Source organism: Staurois parvus, unplaced genomic scaffold, assembly GCF_062004578.1.
Source record: "Staurois parvus isolate SC_StPar_1 unplaced genomic scaffold, SC_StPar_1.0 ptg000554l, whole genome shotgun sequence".
Taxonomy (NCBI): Eukaryota; Metazoa; Chordata; class Amphibia; order Anura; family Ranidae; genus Staurois; species Staurois parvus.
The window spans coordinates 136670-157122 of NW_028318350.1; the positions used below are offsets into that span (position 1 = coordinate 136670).

The window sequence follows — 20453 nt, forward strand, 5'->3', positions numbered from 1 at the left end:
TTACCTTTAAATCTCTACTTCATCCTTCTTTACCTCCACGCACTAACTCACTCACTGCCCAGGAGATTGCTAATCACTTCAAAAATAAGATTGATACAATTCATGACGAGCTCTACACTGTACAGACATCTCCCTCACCCTACACTCCTTGTCCACCAGACATCTCCCTCACCCTACACTCCTTGTCCACCAGACATCTCCCTCACCCTACACTCCTTGTCCACCAGACATCTCCCTCACCCTACACTCCTGGTCCACCAGACATCTCCCTCACCCTACACTCCTTGTCCACCAGACATCTCCCTCACCCTACACTCCTTGTCCACCAGACATCTCCCTCACCTGCACTCCTTGTCCACCAGACATCTCCCTCACCCTACACTCCTTGTCCACCAGACATCTCCCTCACCCTACACTCCTTGTCCACCAGACATCTCCCTCACCCTACACTCCTTGTCCACCAGACATCTCCCTCACCCTACACTCCTTGTCCACCAGACATCTCCCTCACCTGCACTCCTTGTCCACCAGACATCTTCCTCACCCTACACTCCTTGTCCACCTGCACAATCTATACTTCCCTTGTTTAACTCAGCTACTACAGAGGAGGTTGGTAAACTGTTTTCTAAAGCCCATCTAACCACCTGTCCCCTGGGCCCTGTTCTCTCGCAAATACAATGGTCACCCTCTGGCTCTATCCTTCATTCTTTAACTCATATCTTCAATCTCTCCCTTTCTATTGGCATCTTCCCCAACTCTAAAACATGCACTAGTCACCCCCATACTTAAAAAAGCCTCACTGGACCCCACCAATGTTAGCAATCTAAGACCCATCTTCTTACTCCCTTTTGCATCCAAACTCCTTTAACGTCTAGTCTACAACCGGCTGGGCTGCCATCTTATTGAGAATAATCTTCTTGATCCCCTTCAGTCTTGATTTTGCTCACAACACTGTAATGTACCTGGTGGTGGAGCCTTATGTGGAAAGAGGGCGTCCTCTTACCACTCCCGTTCGGGACCCCTGATAGGGTAGACAGGATGTAACGAGCTGGGAGGGGCACGAGTGCTTGATGGGTCTGCGGTGGCAGGGGAAGACCCAGAATATCAGGATGCAGGATGCACGTGAGCAGGTGCAGCAGAGAGGTGTAGCTGAGATGCGGATGACCGTGTCAGCTGGTAGCCAAGGATAGTCACAGGCAGTGTAGAATAGTCAGGCAGGCCGGGTCAGGATCGATCGGACGGATGAGGTACAGAGGAGCAGGAAAGCGGATAGTCAAAGGGAGAGCCAGGTCAGTGCAGGTGGAGTTCAATCGTTGTCAGTCAAGCAAGTGGATCACAGGAGTCAGGATACAGGAAACAGGAAGCAGTAGACCAGAAGGCGCCATTCCGTTTGTAGCAGGGGTTTAAATAGCCCACCTGTGCACGTCAGCACATATGAATCTAACCTATCTCACCGCAATTTCAGTGTCACAACTCTACTTCCTCCTCTCCTACTGTCGAGGTCCCCCAATGTTCTATCCTTGAACCTTTCCTGTTCTCGATCTACACTTCTTCCTTGGGTCAGCTGATAGCTTCCCATGATTTTCAATACCATTTCTATGCTGATGGCACACAAATCTATCTCTCTACTCCTCAGCTCACCCCATCAGTTTCCTCACGTATCACCGATTTACTAACAGACATACAGTCAGGTTCATAAATATTGGGACATCGACACAATGCTAACATTTTTGGCTCTATACACCACCACAATGGATTTGAAATGAAATGAACAAGATGTTCTTTAACTGCAGACTGTCAGCTTTAATTTGATGGTATTACATACAAATCAGGTGAACGGTGTAGGAATTACAACAGTTTGCACATGTGCCTCCCACTTGTTAAGGGACCAAAAGTAATGGGATTATTGGCTTCTCAGCTGTTCCATGGCAAGGTGTGTGTTATTCCCTCAATATCCCAATTACAATGAGCAGATAAAAGGTCCAGAGTTCATTTCAAGTGTGCTATTTGCATTTGGAATCTGTTGCTGTCAACTCTCAAGATGAGATCCAAAGAGCTGTCACTATCAGTGAAGTAAGCCATCATTAGGCTGAAAAAACAAAACAAACCCATCAGAGATAGCAAAAACATTAGGCGTGGCCAAAACAACTGTTTGGAACATTCTTAAAAAGAAGGAACGCACCGGTGAGCTCAGCAACACCAAAAGACCCGGAATACCATGGAAAACAACTGTGGTGGATGAGCGAAGAATTCTTTCCCTGGTGAAGAAAACACCCTTCACAACATTTGGCCAGATCAAGAACACTCTCCAGGAGGTAGGTGTATGTGTGTCAAAGTCACCAATCAAGAGAAGACTTCAACAGAGTGAATACAGAGGGTTCACCACAAGATGGAAACCATTGGTGAGCCTCAAAAACAGGAAGGCCAGATTAGAGTTTGCCAACGATATCTAAAAAAGCCTTCACAGTTCTGGAACAACATCCTATGGACAGATGAGACCGAGATCAACTTGTACCAGAGTGATGGGAAGAGAAGAGTATGGAGAAGGAAAGGAACTGCTCATGATCCTAAGCATACCACCTCATCAGTGAAGCATGGTGGTGGTAGTGTCATGGCGTGGACATGTATGGCTGCCAATGGAACTGCTTCTCTTGTATTTATTGATGATGTGACTGCTGACAAAAGCAGCCGGATGAATTCTGAAGTGTTTCGGGCAATATTATCTGCTCATATTCAGCCAAATGCTTCACAACTCATTGGACGCTTCACAGTGCAGATGGACAATGACCCAAAGCAGACTGCAAAAGCAACCAAAGAGTTTTTTAAGGGAAAGAGTGGAATGTTATGCAATGGCCAAGTCAATCACCTGACCTGAATCCGATTGAGCATGCATTTCACTTGCTGAAGGGAAAGAACAAGCAGGAACTGAAGACAGTTGCAGAAGAGGCCTGGCAGAGCATCACCAGGGATGAAACCCAGCGTCTGGTGATGTCTATGCGTTCCAGACTTCAGGCTGTAATTGACTGCAAAGGATTTGCAACCAAGTATTAAAAAGTGAAAGTCTGATTTATGATTACTATTCTGTCCCATTACTTTTGGTCCCTTAACAAGTGGGAGACACATATGCAAACTGTTGTAATTCCTACACCGTTCACCTGATTTGGATGTAAATACCCTCCAATTAAAGCTGACAGTCTGCAGTTAAAGCACATCTTGTTCGTTTCATTTCAAATCCATTGTGGTGGTGTATAGAGCCAAAAATGTTAGAATTGTGTCCATGTCCCAATATTTATGGACCTGACTGTATCAGACTGGATGTCACACCACTTCCTAAATCTCAATCTATCCAAAACTGAGCTCATATTTCCTCCCCCACGTGCCTCTTCTCCTGATTTCTTGATCAGGATCAATAGCACCACTATCAACCCATCCCTGCATGCCAAGGTGCTAGGTGTAACCCTGGATTCTGAACTATCCTTTCAGGCCCACATCCAATCCCTGTCCAAATCATGCCACCTCAACCTCTGCAACATCTCCAGAATACGCCCTTTTTTAACCAACGATACCACAAAGCTCCTAATTCACTCACTGTTTATCTCTCACCTCGACTACTGCAACTCCCTTCTCCTTGGCTTACCGTTACATAGGCTATTCTTCCCTCCAGTCCATCATGATTACTGCTGCCTGGCTCATCCACCTCACCAACCATTCAGTGTCTCCTACTCCTCTCTGCAAATCCCTCCACTGGCTTCCACTCGCCCAACAAATAAAATTCAAAATACCAACAACAACTTACAAAGCCATCCACAACTCTGCCCCGGCTACATTACCAACCTGGTCTCAAAATATCAACCAAACCGCTCTCTTCGATCCTCCCAAAACCTTCTGCTCTCTAGTTCCCATGTTACCTCCTCCCATGCTCACCTCCAGGACTTCTCCCGAGCTTCCCCCATCCTATGGAACTCCCTACCCCTATCTATCCGGCTGTCTCCTAATCTATCCACCTTTAGAAGATTCCTGAAAACCTTTCTCTTTAAAGAAGCCTATCCTGCTACTAATTCGTAAACCGCCGTTTGTGTCCTCCATCAACTCATCCCCCCACAGCTATTACCTTTTGTATCACTCAACCCTTCCTCCTAGACTGTAAGCTCTGACTAGCAGAGCCCTCTGTTTCCTCTTGTACCAAATTGAATTGTAACTGTAATGTCTACCTTCATTTTTTAAAGTGCTGCGCAAACTGTTGACGCTATATAAATCCTGTATAAAAATAACAAAAGAATAAAATACTTAAATGAACACATAAGGTGGTGAATATGAACACAGTTGAAATGAACTATAAATGTCTGTCGAGATGGTATATAACACCCAGTGTGGCACATAAACAGCAAGTAGATGCTTCACCAATTATGTTGGAGAAGTTGTGGGGAAGAGGGAACTATGGAACATACAGTTGCAAGAAAAAGTATGTGAACCCCTTGGGATTACGTGGAGTTTTGCATGAATTGGGCATAAAATGTGCTCTGAACGTCATCTAAGTCACAACAATAGAAGAACACAGTCTGCTGAACATAATACTACACAAACATTAGATGTTGCCATGGTTTAATTGCACATAACAGTGCAGGGAGGAAAAGGTATGTGAACCTTTGGACTTAATAACTGGTTGACCCTCCTTTGGCAGCAATAACCTCAACCAAACGTTTCCTGTAGTTGCAGATCAGACCTGCACAACGATCTGGAGTCATTTTGGACCACTCCTCTTCACAAAACAAAAAGTGGTTCACATACTTTTTCTTGCAACTGTATATGGTGGGATTACTCGACAATACAGATTACTGGAAGAGAATAACCCAACATATTCAGGAAATATGTGGGATCACTGTACAGAAAGACCCATGCACGTGTCTATTTCATAATTTTGAGCCTTTAGTGAAACTACATAAAAATAAGATACTATATCATTTAATCAGTACAGCTAAGGGCTTGATTCCCAAGTTGTGGCAAGCTCTGGACCCAGCAAGAATAAATGATTGGAGAAACAGTGGAAAATGGATCAGGAAGGATATTTTTCCCTTGCAGGAGCAAATTGGATCATGCTTTGCTGGGTTTTTTGCCTTCCTCTGGCTCAACGGTGGGTATAGGATTATAACTTTTTTTTTTTTATATGGTTGAACTGGATGGACTTTTGTCTTTTTTTTGAACCAGACTAACTATGCAACTATGAAAATATTTATAGAAAGGATGAGTTGTACCACATAGAGGAGGATAAAATGGAAAGTTTTATTAAAACATGGAGTAGTTGGTTTAACTTTAAAACATCTAGAAGATATCTGGAACTGGTTGGAGTTCAGGGGGAAAAGCCTGGAGAGAGTTTATGGAGTAGCGGAGGTTGGAAGGAAGAGTTATAGATACAGATAGATAATTATGAGAAGAGGATAGAGATTGGGTAATAGGACGTGGATAGGGGTAATCGGATGGGGGGAGGGTAAGAAGGACGACGGGGTAGGGGATAAGTTGATGTAAAATTGGAATTATGTAAATTATTGGAAAAATGTTTGTGTATTAGATTCTTTTTGTATTGGAAAATTCAATAAAAGATCAAATAAAATTCTGGGAGCTCTGACATCACCCATAGGCTCCCATGGCCCAGCTGTTGCTGACGCTCCCTCCTCTCCCCTGCAGCAGCCACTGACCAACACAGGGAACTCTGAGCTGCAGGAATCATGTGAACAAACCAGAGCAGATTTAAACTACTTTTTTTCATACAGGGTATGCTGGATAGGTAGGAGAAGTGGAAAGGGAACATTTTTAAGAATAGTTAGACTTAGGCTTTTCTTCCACTTCAACACTGTCAAGATTTGAAAATGTTTATAAACGTATTTTGTTTTAATGACTAAATCTGATGACACATCGGTCAAGAAGCTTCCTTTTTGGTTGTCATAAGCTTACCCCTTCACACATTGGGCCTGATGGTGGCAAGGAATTTTCTTGCTGCATTCAGTAATTATTCACTTGTATTGGATGTAACTGGCCAAATTTTCTATTCTTACTGTGCCTGGTTGATTTTTGGGAAGGATAGCGGTCTTATATTCCATTATTCTGTGATCCCTACCTGTTTTGGTAACATCAGACTGCTTCATCTCTATAAGCAGGGCCACTTTAATACAATCCATACCAAAGATTACCCACCTACCTGTGAAATACTATGAATGCCAATGTGCCGTATGTAAGAATGAATCATGACATTCCTTCTTGAAGTGTTTGCTATGAAAATAACACATTGCTTGATTAATGGGTTTATCGCTCCCTCTTCCTGTGGTCTGCTTGTATGTGAAAGGGCATTTTGAAAAGAATATATTATCACATACACTGCAAACAATATTGGAAATTAAGCCTTGCTATTTGTACAGGGAACATGCCTCGCATTGCCGCCATATTTACTTGCAGAAAGAAAGCCTGTTGCATCCAAGTGGCAGCATTTACAACCACCATACTAATTCAGACTACTGAAATGTTGCTTGGCGATACATCAGGGAGAAGGGAAATTACAGACTAATAGGAACTCCAAGAAAGTTATTCCAGTACACAGTAAAACGTATATAAACTTTAAGCCCTGGTTCACACCGGTGCGACTTGACAGTTCCAACTCGCATTACAACTCGCACCCTATTGTCAGCAATGGAACTGTTCAAATCAGTGCAACTTTGTTGGAGTTGCACCGATTTAGAAAATAGTTTTTCTGCGAGTTCAGGTGCTACTTGAAAAGACATCTGTGCATGAAGTCACAGAGATGTCAGGCAAGTCCCACCTGAAATCGCACTACTTCAAGGGAAAAAATTAGCATTTTAAAAAAAAGTATTTGGAAGTAGGAAGACTTTGTATTGATCAATGGACATACCATGGGGTTTGATTTACTAAAACTGGAGAGTGCAAATTCTGGTGCAGCTGCACATGGGAGCCAATCCTCTTCTAACTTCCGCTGGTTCAATTCGGCTTTGACGAAAAAAAACCCTGGAAGCTGATTGCTTACTATGCAGAACTGCACCAGATTTTGCACTTTCCAGTTTTAGTAAATCAACCCCTTTGTCTCTCCTGCTTTAAATGTTTCCTACCTACCTGCTTCCGTAGTTCTTTACAGTGTACACTGAATTGCATGTGCCTCAGTAAATTACATCATCCTAGGCTGGTAAATTAGTACGGGCAAAGTTGCCGAATCCAGAAGGAGGCCAAGAGAAGATGTCAGCACCAGTGAGGGAGCTTACGGATGTCACATTGCTGGAGTGGAAATAACATTGGTTCCACTTTAAAGCCCAACTCCAGGAAACATAAAAATGTACCCTTCCCGTGGGGTTGTACCTCTTTAGTTCTCCAATTCCCTGGTACTTAACTGGTCGTTCTCTCACAGAGGATCATATCAGACACAAACAGAGATCCTCCTTACAGTGACAACAAAAGGCCAGCTCGCTTTTTTAGGGTAAGCCACACTTTCACAGGGATATCCTCACCCGGTCTGGGCAATCCCTGGAGGAGTTGTCACCTGGAACGACAATTAAGTACCAGGGGATTGGAGAACTAAAGAGGATTACTGATCTGTGGGAATATCCAGGAGGGTCCATCTGGTGGTGAGGAGGATATCCCTGTGAAAGTGTGGCTCACCCTTAAAAAGCGAGCTGGCCCTTGTGGTCACTGTAAGGAGGTGAGGGGGCATTTTGGCTATTTTTGGATTTGGCACTGGATTTACTTCACGTTGGGCTGAGTTTACACGTGATTTATGTTTGTGGAGCACAATTCAATATTATAAGTGCAGCGTGTGGACTTGGAGTGGACATTTATTTTCACAGAGTGTGGCTTGTACACTTGCACTGTGTTTTTCATGTTCACATTTTATTGATCGCCTAAGTTGAGGGAATCATCCAATATTTATGTATTGTAGTGTTTTGCACTTTATATAACACTTATATATTTAGAATTTATTTTTGTATACACGGATTAATGAATGGTATTCATTTATAATTGTGATATACATTTTAGTATTTATTTAGCGCTACACCAATTTATTTATTTGCAAAAAATTATTTGCTTAAGAAAGCTGTATAGAGTTAGGGATGATAACCAATGAAAAAAGGTTTACTATCAGTTTCAAGAAAAATGCACATAATACAGTACAAAAATAACCTCTTCAGTTATGTCTATGAAACAGAGGTTTGTCCTTATTTTCAGATTGTTTTTTTTTTTTTATTTTGTTTTTTGTTTTAGCAGCTTTTAAATAAAGCAACTTTAAATAAAGAGATTTCTGAGAAGGTCAAATCCGTGTCGTTGACTGTTAGTGCCATGCTCTAATGAAGACGTGTAAATTAGTGTAGATTTTGTTAATCCCATCAAGTGGCTTAAAGATTCAGCAAATCAAACGTGCTGGAGAGAAAATCCTGCAAAGTCTTCTAGAAGGCAATCTTTAATGATTTGCCAATCCTAGTGTTTGCCAGTGAGAGAGAGCTAACAATGATGCCCAATGAGATGCAGCCATTGTATATTATGAAGAGTTGCAGGTTTTTTTAGGTAATGTTTTGTGACGAACAGTAAATAAGGTGTTTCTGTGCTAAAGTGGCCTCCAGCCAAAAGCATAACTTTTTTTTTTTGTTTTTTTTTTAGTGAAGATTAGCAATAGACAAAATAACTTTGCGGTTAGCACTGCTGTTTTGTAGTCCAAAGTTAGAATCTCAGCCAGAACACTATTTACATGGGGTTTGCATGTTCTTCCTGTGATTGACTGGGTTTCCTCAAAGGTAGTCCAGTTTTATCTCATGGTACAGAGGCATGTTGGTGGGTTAACTGGCTGCTGTCCAAATTGGCCATAGTATATACAGTATGTCACAGACGTGAGTACACCCCTCACATTTTTGTAAATATTTTATTATATCTTTTCATGTGACAACACTGAAGAAATAACACTTTGCTACAATGTAACCACAAGCCTACAGGGCACTTCTACCCCCTTCCTGCCTACCGGGCACTTCTACCCCCTTCCTGCCTACCGGGCACTTCTACCCCCCTTCCTGCCTACAGGACACTTCTACCCCCTTCCTGCCTACAGGGCACTTCTACCCCCTTCCTGCCTACAGGACACTTCTACCCCCTTTCCTGCCTACAGGACACTTCTACCCCCTTTCCTGCCTACAGGACACTTCTACCCCCTTTCCTGCCTACAGGGCACTTATACCCCCTTTCCTGCCTACAGGGCACTTCTACCCCCTTCCTGCCTACCGGGCACTTCTACCCCCTTCCTGCCTACAGGGCACTTCTACCCCCTTCCTGCCTACCGGACACTTCTACCCCCTTCCTGCCTACAGGGCACTTCTACCCCCTTCCTGCCTACCGGCACGTCTACCCCCTTCCTGCCTACAGGACACTTCTACCCCCTTCCTGCCTACAGGACACTTCTACCCCCTTCCTGCCTACAGGACACTTCTACCCCCTTCCTGCCTACAGGGCACTTCTACCCCCTTCCTGCCTACAGGGCACTTCTACCCCCTTCCTGCCTACAGGGCACTTCTACCCCCTTCCTGCCTACAGGGCACTTCTACCCCCTTTCTGCCTACAGGGCACTTCTACCCTCTTCCTGCCTACAGGGCACTTCTACCCCCTTCCTGCCTACAGGGCACTTCTACCCCCTTCCTGCCTACAGGGCACTTCTACCCCCTTCCTGCCTACAGGGCACTTCTACCCCCTTCCTGCCTACAGGGCACTTCTACCCCCTTTCTGCCTAAAGGGCACTTCTACCCCCTTCCTGCCTACAGGGCACTTCTACCCTCTTCCTGCCTACAGGGCACTTCTACCCCCTTCCTGCCTACAGGGCACTTCTACCCCCTTCCTGCCTTTCAGTGCTGTCACATTTTGAATGAAAATTGCACGGTCATGCAACACTGTACCCATATGAAATTTTTATCATTTTTTTGAGACAGAGCTTTATTTTGGTGGTATTTAATCAGCTCTGGGTTTTTTATTTTTTCCTAAACAAACCAAAAACCACTGAAAATTGTGGAAAAAAAACGTTTTTTTCTTAGTTTTTGTTATAAAATTTTGTAAATAAGTGATTTTTCTCCTTCACTGATGTGCACTAATGAGGCTGCACTGATGGACATTGATAGGTGGCACTGATGGGCATTGAAAGGCAGCACTGGTATATGGCACTGATAGGCACTGACTGGCACTGTGTGGTGGCACTGACTGGCATTGTTAGGTGACACTGATAGGCGGCACTGATAGGTGGCACTGATGCGCACTACTAGGCAGCACTGACTGGCAGCACTGATGATTGGCACTGATGGGTGACACTGAAAGGCAGCTCAGATGGGCACTGATATGTGGCATTGATGTGCACTGGTAGGCATTGATATGGCACTGATGGGCACTGGCACGTGGCACTGATGAGCACTGACAGCTGGCACTGATGGACACTGACAGGTGGCACTGCTGGGGCTACACTGATCATTAGGGCACACTGATCATCACTGCTCTGATGATCAGTGTAGATGTCCCCTCCGCAGAATGCCAATTACCGGCTCTCCTCTCCTCTGTCAGCGTGACAGCTCGTGAGGAGAGAAATGCAGATAACCGGCACTTCCCTGTTTATATGTGATCAGCTGTGATTGGACACAGCTGATCACATAACCGAGCCGACATCTTCGGCTCTTTCCATGGATCGGTGATCCGCTGTGTCCCTGAGCTGCGCATGCGCAGTGAGAATGGGAGGACGTCATATGACGTCCTCCCTTAATGAGAGAACCACCTTGCACCGTCATTGGACTATATGGCGGGCGGGAGGTGATTAAAGTAGTGAGTGTACAGCTTGTATAACATGTAAATTTCCTGTCCCCTCAAAATAACTCAACACACAGCTATTAATGTCTAAACCGCTGGCAACAAAACTGAGTCCACTCCTAAGTGAATATGTCCAAATTGGGCCCAAAGTGTCAATATTTTGTGTGGCCACCATTATTTTCCAGCACTGCATTAACCCTCTTGGGCATGGAGTTCACCACAGCTTCACAGGTTGCCACTGGAGTCCTCTTCCACTCTTCCATGATGACATCACAGAGCTGGTGGATGTTAGAGACCTTGCGCTCCTCCACTTTCCATTTGAAGATCCCCCACAGATGCTTAATAGGGTTTAGGTCTGGAGACATGCTTGGCCAGTCCATCACCTTTACCCTCTTTTTCTTTAGCAAGGCAGTGGTAGTCTTGGAGGGGTGTTTGGGGTCGTTATGTTGGGATACTGTCCTGTGGCCCAGTCTCCAAAGGGAGGGGATCATGCTCTGCTTAAGTATGTCACAATACATTGTTCCCTGAATGAACTGTAGCTCCCCAGTGCCGGCAGCAGTCATGCAGCCCAAGACCATGACACTCCCACCACCATGCTTGACTGTAGGCAAGACACATTTGTCTTTGTATTCCTCACCTGGTTGCCGCCACACACGCATCACACCATCTGAACCAAATAAGTTTATATTGGTCACATCAGACCACAGGACATGGTTCCAGTAATCCATGACCTTAGTCTGCTTGTCTTCGGCAAACTGTTTGTGGCTTTCTTGTGCTCCATCTTTAGAAGAGGCTTCCTTCTCGGACAACAGCCATGCAGACCAATTTGATGCATTGTGTTACGTATGGTCTGAGCACTGACAGGCTGACCCCCTAGCTCTTCAACCTCTGCAGCAATCCTGGCAACACTCATACTACTATTTCCCAAAGACAGCCTCTGGATATGACGCTGAGCATGTGCATTCAACTTCTTTGTTCGACCATGGCGAGGCCTGTTCTGAGTGGAACCTGTCCAGTTAAACCGCTGTATGGTCTTGGCCACCGTGCTGCAGCTCAGTTTCAGGGTAATCTTATAGCCTAGGCCATCTTTATGTAGAGCAGCAATTCTTTTTTTCAGATCCTCAGAGAGTTCTTTGCCATGAGGTGCCATATTGAACTTCCAGTGACCAGTATAAGAGAGTGTGAACGATAACACCAAATTTCACACCTGCTCCCTGTGGCAGACCTGAGACCTTGTAACACTAAGGAGTCACATGACACCAGGGAGGGAAAATGGCTAATTGAGCTCTCAGCATAGTAAGTTGTTTACACAGGGTCACATACAGTGCTCCGCATAAGTGAGTACACCCCAACAGATTTGTCAGAAAACCTTTTACTTTCCTTTCAGAATCAACATTTTCTGTGGGATACTATTCTACAAAATACACCCACAAATGCGGCCCATTGATTGCAAACAAGATTTGTTAATTTGCCCACACACCCCAATGAATGTCTTAGGAGCAAAGCTACATTTTAGACAACAAAATCCTAATGAATAAGAATTCAACTACAGGTGAGTCTTATTATTCATTAAACAGGTGTCCCTTGATTATAAAAGGGCGTTAAAACCCCTTCCCATTTCATGCCTTTAGCAATGGCACCACATGGAAGAGAAATGTTACAAGGCCCAAGAAAGAAAATAATTTTTTTACACAAAAAAGGTGAAGGCTACAAGAAGATCAGCAAAGCTTTACTTATCAGTCAGAATACTGTTGCAAAAGTGATACAGAAATTTAACAAAGATGGAACTGCAACCATCTCACAGAGACATCCAAACCGTCCACAGACGTTGAAAAAGGAAGCCTCTCCTAAAGCCCATGCACAAAAAAATCCCACCTGGAATTTGCCATAGCCCATGCTGAAAAAGACGACTACTGGGACTCTACTTTGGAGTGATGAGACCAAGATAAATGTTTTTGGAACTGATGGCTTCAAAACTGTATGGCGTCACAAAGGTACAAGGAGTACAAAGAAAAATACATGGTGCCTACAGTGGAACGTGGTGGCAGTGTCTTTCTGTGGGGCTGCATGAGTGCTGCTGGTGTCGGGGAGCTGCATTTCATTGATGGTGTCATGTATTCAACTACAGGTGAGTCTTATTATTCATTAAACAGGTGTCCCTTGATTATAAAAGGGCGTTAAAACCCCTTCCCATTTCATGCCATTTGCAATGGCACCACATGGAAGAGAAATGTTACAAGGCCAGAGAAAGAAAATAATTTTTTTACACAAAAAAGGTGAAGGCTACAAGAGCAAAGCTTTACTTATCAGTCAGAATACTGTAGCAAAAATTTAACAAAGATGGAGCTGCAACCATCTCACAGAGACATCCAAACCATCCACAGAAGTTGGGAAAGGAAGCCTCTCCTAAAGCCCATGCACAAAAAAATCCCACCTGGAATTTGCCATAGCCCATGCTGAAAAAGACGACTACTGGGACTCTACTTTGGAGTGATGAGACCAAGATAAATGTTTTTGGAACTGATGGCTTCAAAACTGTATGGCGTCACAAAGGTGAGGAGTACAAAGAAAAATACATGGTGCCTACAGTGGAACGTGGTGGCAGTGTCTTTCTGTGGGGCTGCATGAGTGCTGCTGGTGTCATTTAATTGATGGTATCATGAATTCACAAATGTGCTGCTCTATATTGAAAGAGAAGATGCTACCATCACTCCATGCCCTTGGTCGTCGTGCACTTTTCCAACATGATCCAAAACACACATCTAAGGCCACTGTTGCGTTTATGAAGAAGAACCTTATGAAAGTGATTCAGTGGCTAAGTACTGTACGTCTCCTGATCTGAACCCAATCGAACACCTATGGGGGGGAATTCTGAAGAGAAAAGTTGAGCATCACTCTCCATCCAGCATCCAGGCTCTAAAAGAGATCGTTCTTGAAAAATGGAAAAAGATGTGTCGCCAACTTGTTCATTCCATGCCTAGAAGACTTGGTGCTATCCCCACAAATCATGGAGGTCATACAAAAAACTAAATGTAGTAGTTTTTGTTGTGGGGTGTATTCATTTTTGCATCAACTAATTTTGAGTAAAACTGAAGATTTTGTAATCTAACATATTAGCGCTCCACAGCACAATTTTATATTTATATCTATATTTTATGTGATTGTTTTATAAGTCACCATTTTATATGTCATTTAATAGCGCTGCATTTCTGAATATGTATGTTTTATGAGGGTTAGAGGTTGACCTTTAATGCCAGCTGCTTCATCTATTGTACCTAGCGCTCGTATACCTATTTTTACTCCCTAATATAAGAAACCAATGGCTGCAGAAAAAAGTTTATATATTCTCCAATTCTGGACTGTAATGAATCAATGCCACTTATCATTGATCTACCAGGAGGGTTGTTTGATTTTTATTAATTTTTGGTAGATAATAAATCACTAATAATATACACGTATTGGTATTTTTTTTTTTTTTTTTTTTAAGCAAGAGATGTAGCAGAATACATTTTGGCCTAAATTTATGACGGAATGCGATTTTTAAAAAAAAAATATTTTACTGGACATGTTTAATAGCAAAAAGTCAAAAATATTTTTTAATATTAATATAGTTTTCTCAAAATTGTCGGTCTTTTTTTTTTATAGCGCAAAAAATTAAAACCGCACAGGTGATCAAATACCACCGAAAGAAAGCTCAATTTGTGGGAAAAAAAGGATGCCGTAATTCAAAAAATGGCCTGGTCAGGAAGGGGGGGGGGGGTAAATCCTCAGGAGGGCAAGTGGTTAATTTTTTTGAGCAGTGTATATAGAAACAGAAGTAGTTGTGATGTACTTGGAGTGTTTTTTTTTCAAACTGTTCAACATACACTTTGGTTAAGTCAAAATGTTTTTTCAGCATATCATTATTATATGTTATGCAGACATAAATATAGAATTCAGTATAAAAAAACTAAACAAACCCTTTTCCACCTACGTACTGAAATCATCTTGTTTGGATACGTAGTGAAACGGCTGCCTTAGTAGGAACTCCCCACACTACTTTTCTCTGGTACAGTTCTGTGGTTTCCATTTCTAAGTATTCATGTAGGTGAATGATAGTGAAATAACATGTCATATATACACAAAGCAGCAAGTTGGTCGTCACGCCATCTTCCACACAAGACATCTTGTAAATGAGTACGGAGGAGTAAACTGCTGTGTTTCTGTCTTTACAGGAAAGATGTTTTCATCTTGGAACAAACGGACACTTTATTTTACTTTGTTCACTGTGATGTGTCCAGTAGGTTCTCTGGGCATGTATTATCTGTTGCTGCGTAAGTACATAGAAATGTGGAAAATATACTATATTTAAGTTAACTGCGGGGGTACTAAAACTTAAAAAAATTTACTAAAACTGGAGAGTACAAAATCTGGTGCAACTCTTCATAGAAAACAGTTTCCAGGTTTTATTGCCAAAGCTTAGTTAAACAAGCTGAAGTTAGAAGCTGATTGGCTGCCATGCACAGCTGCACCAGTTTCTTAGTGCTCCAGATTTAGTAAATCTATCCCTATATATTTAACAAAAAGTGGGCCTATAGGAATGTGGGGGCTTATTTTTATATCATCAGAAACTTCTATTAAAGGTTCAGACTATGTTTAAACAATTCTATATTTAATTTTGATTGGATAGTCTTGGATTCATTTGCAAGCTATGTTTTTTCACGTGACGCCATGTCATTATTATTATTATTATACAGGATTTATATAGCGCTGACAGTTTGCTCAGCGCTTTACATAATGGAGGGAGACAATACAGCAACAATACAGTTCAATACAAGAGGAATTAGAGGGCCCTGATCCTTGGAGCTTACAATCTAGGAGGGAGGGGCTAGTGGTACAAGAGGGGGATGGAGTGGTAGGAAGAGTAGATGATTCCAATCAGGGTGGATTTGATTTAAATCACTAGTCAGTAAGGCTGGATGTAAATCCTAGTTTTCTACATAAAGACTAATTCTTGCTGGTATAACTTTAATATACAAGTAGATGAAGATTTTTAGAATAACAACTTTTCATATTCGTTTTTTTATCCCCAGTTTAATAGGTTAATCATTCATATTTGGACAACTTTTCTGTTGTATTTAGGAAGGAGAAAAATAATCATTACCTTAATAATAACAATTTAAAAAGATTTATTCAACTGAAACAATAACATTCCAGCATATGTGATTTGCTTAAACATCCATGTTTGGTAACTAATTTGGCTAAACAAAATATATATATTTGAAGAAACTTAGACTGTCAGCCCCTCCCTCCTCGCACTGTCGGCCCCTCCCTCCTCACACTGTCGGCCCCTCCCTCCTCGCACTGTCGGCCCCTCCCTCCTCGCACTGTCGGCCCCTCCCTCCTCACACTTAGTTTCACTTTCTTCTTGTGCAGATCTATTCCACTCCAAACAATCAGACAAATATTGTTTCTATTCTATTCACTGAACTTCTTGAAACTTAGCACTGAAGGGGTTGATTCTGTATTCATAGGTTTGTAGAAGTTAGGATGAAGGTCTTTTTCTTAGCTCTGTTCATGTTATAACATTTTTGCTGTGAAGAAGAGGCCTGTGATCTCCGCTGAGTCACATTCAGTTTTGAGAACTGCAAAAGTAAACCGATCATCTGTGATAATATCTTGTAGGCAGAGAAACTGCCCAATAATCTTACAGAAACCTCTGGAGAGCGACATTGTGAATGGATTCATGGAATTTATTTACCAAAAAATTAAACATATACAGCCTTATTCTACATAATTAAAAAACGAATCTTTATTTCATGATGGAATAACCTTTGGATGGTAATATATTTTCCTCAAAAAGCATTTTATTAAAAAAAATCCGATTTAAATAAAAAAAATCTGATTTAAATTAAAAAAAAATCTGATTTTAATAAATCATTGATTTTTATCCACCCTGATTCCAATATTAGCTGTCATTAAAAATGCCTACAATTTGCACAACGATCTAACAGGCTAAAGCCCATTTTACACTGATGGGCTTTTATTATGCTTTTTCATGGTGACAAAAGTGAATGAAAAGTATTCCCCATTAAATCCTATTCAATGTTTCACACTGCAGGTGAGCTGCGCTTTGAAAAGTCCTGCATACTGCGTCTTTTGTGCAGTTTTTCAAAAGCACACCAAATAGTCGCCTTCCATTGTAGGTCAATAGGAATGCATCAAAACTGTATTAGTTTGAAAGGGCTATCAGATGATTCCTTAACAGCGGCCCCCTGGCTTCCTTCTGCCATCGCCAGAGCACACAGATGCAGCAATGTCTAGCAGGGATGTAGTCAAGGGCTGATATTTAAGCAGAACCAGCCAGTTGGGGGCCCTACTGAGCACAGATTCTCCTTTGTAGCAGCTGCCCTATGCGTCATTGCTGTGCTGTGGTAATGGCAGCCCAGAGGTGCTGTGGTAATGGCAGCCCAGAGGTGCTGTGGTAATGGCAGCCCAGAGGTGCTGTGGTAATGGCAGCCCAGAGGTGCTGTGGTAATGGCAGCCCAGAGGTGCTGTGGTAATGGCAGCCCAGAGGTGCTGTGGTAATGGCAGCCCAGAGGTGCTGTGGTAATGGCAGCCCAGAGGTGCTGTGGTAATGGCAGCCCAGAGGTGCTGTGGTAATGGCAGCCCAGAGGTGCTGTGGTAATGGCAGCCCAGTGGTGCTGTGGTAATGTCAGCCCAGTGGTGCTGTGGTAATGTCAGCCCAGAGCTGTTGTGGTAATGGCAGCCCAGAGGTGCTGTGGTAATGGCAGCCCAGAGGTGCTGTGGTAATGGCAGCCCAGAGGTGCTGTGGTAATGGCAGCCCAGAGGTGCTGTGGTAATGGCAGCCCAGAGGTGCTGTGGTAATGGCAGCCCAGAGGTGCTGTGGTAATGGCAGCCCAGAGGTGCTGTGGTAATGGCAGCCCAGAGGTGCTGTGGTAATGGCAGCCCAGAGCTGTTGTGGAAATGGCAGCCCAGAGGTGCTGTGGAAATGGCAGCCCAGAGGTGCTGTGGAAATGGCAGCCCAGAGGTGCTGTGGTAATGGCAGCCCAGAGGTGCTGTTAGGTATATGGATATAGATTGTCTAGCGAGCGCTACCTAGAGAATAAGATATCTAAGTTATGTGTAAAAACCGCTAGAAAACCAAAAAGGTAACCAACACACCTTCCAGGAAACTATAGAAATAATAAAGGTGCAGCGCTGGGAATAGGAACAATATAGTGCAAGTGATAATCAAAACGAAACGTACAATGTGCAAAATTGTTATATAAAGCACAATACGTGATAACACTGATAGTGGTCACAGTTGAATAAAGTGTCCAGATCAAGAAATGTATAACATGGGGATCCCGTAGAGTCCCGTCTTACGGTGTGAATATGTGATCCAGAGGTGATAGATGTTTAATAAACAGAATGCGCACTCACCAGAAATGCGTATTATATACGCATAAAATTAAGTCTCCTGTATCATCAGGTACACATAGGTCATCTGCATTCTGGTCAGGCTGCATTCACTGCCATCCTCTGGTCATCAGCATAACAGGATTCCAAGGTTCATCAGAAAATCACAACATCCGGGGTCACCTCTTGGGCACTGCGGAGGGTGGCACTCACGAAGAGAGCCCAATAAGGGACCCCACATAGTGTGATATTGTATGGATGAACTTTATTCCAATAAAGGTAAGTAGAAACAACAATACTGACCAGAAATTCAGGATGGCCACCAGCGGTGGCTAGATGTCCAGATGCTGTAGCCCCTGACGCGTTTCGTGCTAAGCACATATTCATAGGGTGCAGGGCTTACAGCAGGACACTTTCATGGAGCTATTTATATTCAAAACTGGCGCTCGCGCTTATCGCGCCATATTTGAAAGCTTACTATGTTATGTTGGTGATACAGAATGGGGCGGGCTATAAAATAGTGTAGATTGGGAAAGTTTCACTCTGCTTTGATAACCTATTATAAGGTACTGTACTTTTCAATTGACATACTATAAGTTTAAAACTTTTTATGCATTTTTGTTATTGAATAATTTTTTTTATCTCTATTACAGAGTCATTTCGCAAGAAAAATTTTTTCACAGAAGCTATTGAGAAGCTGGAGTCTCAGCCTAGTGCTCTAGAGATTTTAGGGGCACCACCTCTTAAAGTCCACAATCTCAAGCTGTTGGATGAACACAACCGTGTTGCCGTGTCATCAGCTCGGGTTTGTCCTATGTAGTAGTGATAGATGCTGTTTGCAATTATAAAAAAATCAGCATGCTAGTTAATATCTTTCACCTTTATTTTAGATTTCCATCAACTTCATTATGCATTTCTCGATGATGTTGGTTAAATCAATTCTCTAAATATCTGAACAGTTGGTAGAAACCTAAACTCACTCCCACCTACCAAGATCTGCCATGCCATTTTTATCCTATATTGAAACTGTTTTGTCTTTTAACCGCTTCCCAACCGCTCTATAGCAGAAATACTGCTACAGGGTGGCACAGGTGCGCAAAATCACGTATATATACGTGATTTTGCATTTCCGGGTAGGGGGCGCGTGCGAGACGCCATTCACAGCTGCGGCTGTCAATCACTGGGTCCCGGACGGTAATTACTCGCCGGCTCCTGATGATTTCCGACAATTCTCCTCCCTGTCAGCTCAGGCACACTGCTTTGGATGCTTCTGCACAGCACAGCCATTCAAAGCAGTGTGATTGCAGTGAAGCACACTGACACCGCCCCCTAGTAAAACACTTCCAGCACACAGTTAACCCTTTGGTCGCCCCTCATGTTAACCCCTTCCTGCCCGGTGTCATTAGTACAGTGTCTGTGCTTTTTTTTTTTAGCACTGATTACTGTATTGGTGTCACTGGGGATGTCATAGACACCAAGTCAGTTCCCCCCCAGTGTCAGAATGTCCGCCGCAGTCCCGCTATAAGTCACTGATTGCCGCCATTACTAGTAAAAACAATTTTTAAATTCCAGTATATATACCAAAAATTCCAAAAAATTCCAAATACCACCATTTGTAAACACTATAACTTTCACGTAAACCAATTAATTTACACGTATTGGGATTTTTTTTTTTTAGCAAAGACATGTTGCAGAATACATTTTGGTGTAAATTTGTGATGAAATTTGATTTTTTTTAATTTTTTTACTGGACATGTTTAATAGCAAAAAGTCAAAAATATTTTTTTTTTCTCAAAATTGTTGGTCTTTTTTTATTTATTTATTTATTTTATAGTGCAAAAAATAAAAACCGGACAGGCGTTCAAATACCACCAAAAGAAAGCTCAATTTGTGGGAAAAAAAGGACGTAAATTTAATTTGGGTGCAACGTTGCACGACCACGTAATTGTCCATTAAAATAACGCAGAGGCGTAACGCAAAAAATGACCTGGTCAGGAAGGGGGGGATAAATCCTCAGGAGCGCAAATGGTTGACTCCCACCATATTTTTTGTAGATTAGTGTTTAGGTTGCCAAAATGACGACATTTTTCATTGAAGGACACAGGATTCAAAGACATTTAGGTTTTATTGCTGCCTACAGGAGGATTTGGACATTGGCAGACAAAAAAAGTGACCAGCCTGTCATAACCCCTCCCACGCTCATTCCTCAGTTTCTCTAATGTTCAGGAAAGATG

General features: G+C 42.7%; 1 protein-coding gene across 3 annotated transcripts in view; it reads left to right on the forward strand.

Moving 5' to 3' along the window:
• The window catches only part of COA1 (cytochrome c oxidase assembly factor 1), a 153822-nt gene that overhangs the window by 124940 nt on the left and 8429 nt on the right, over positions 1-20453 (forward strand). For all 3 annotated transcript variants that reach the window (XM_089691198.1, XM_089691199.1, XM_089691197.1), the window contains 2 exons: positions 15033-15131; positions 18873-19024. In XM_089691198.1, the coding sequence (XP_089547324.1) occupies positions 15033-15131; positions 18873-19024 (251 nt within the window). The remainder of the gene's footprint in view (positions 1-15032; positions 15132-18872; positions 19025-20453) is intronic.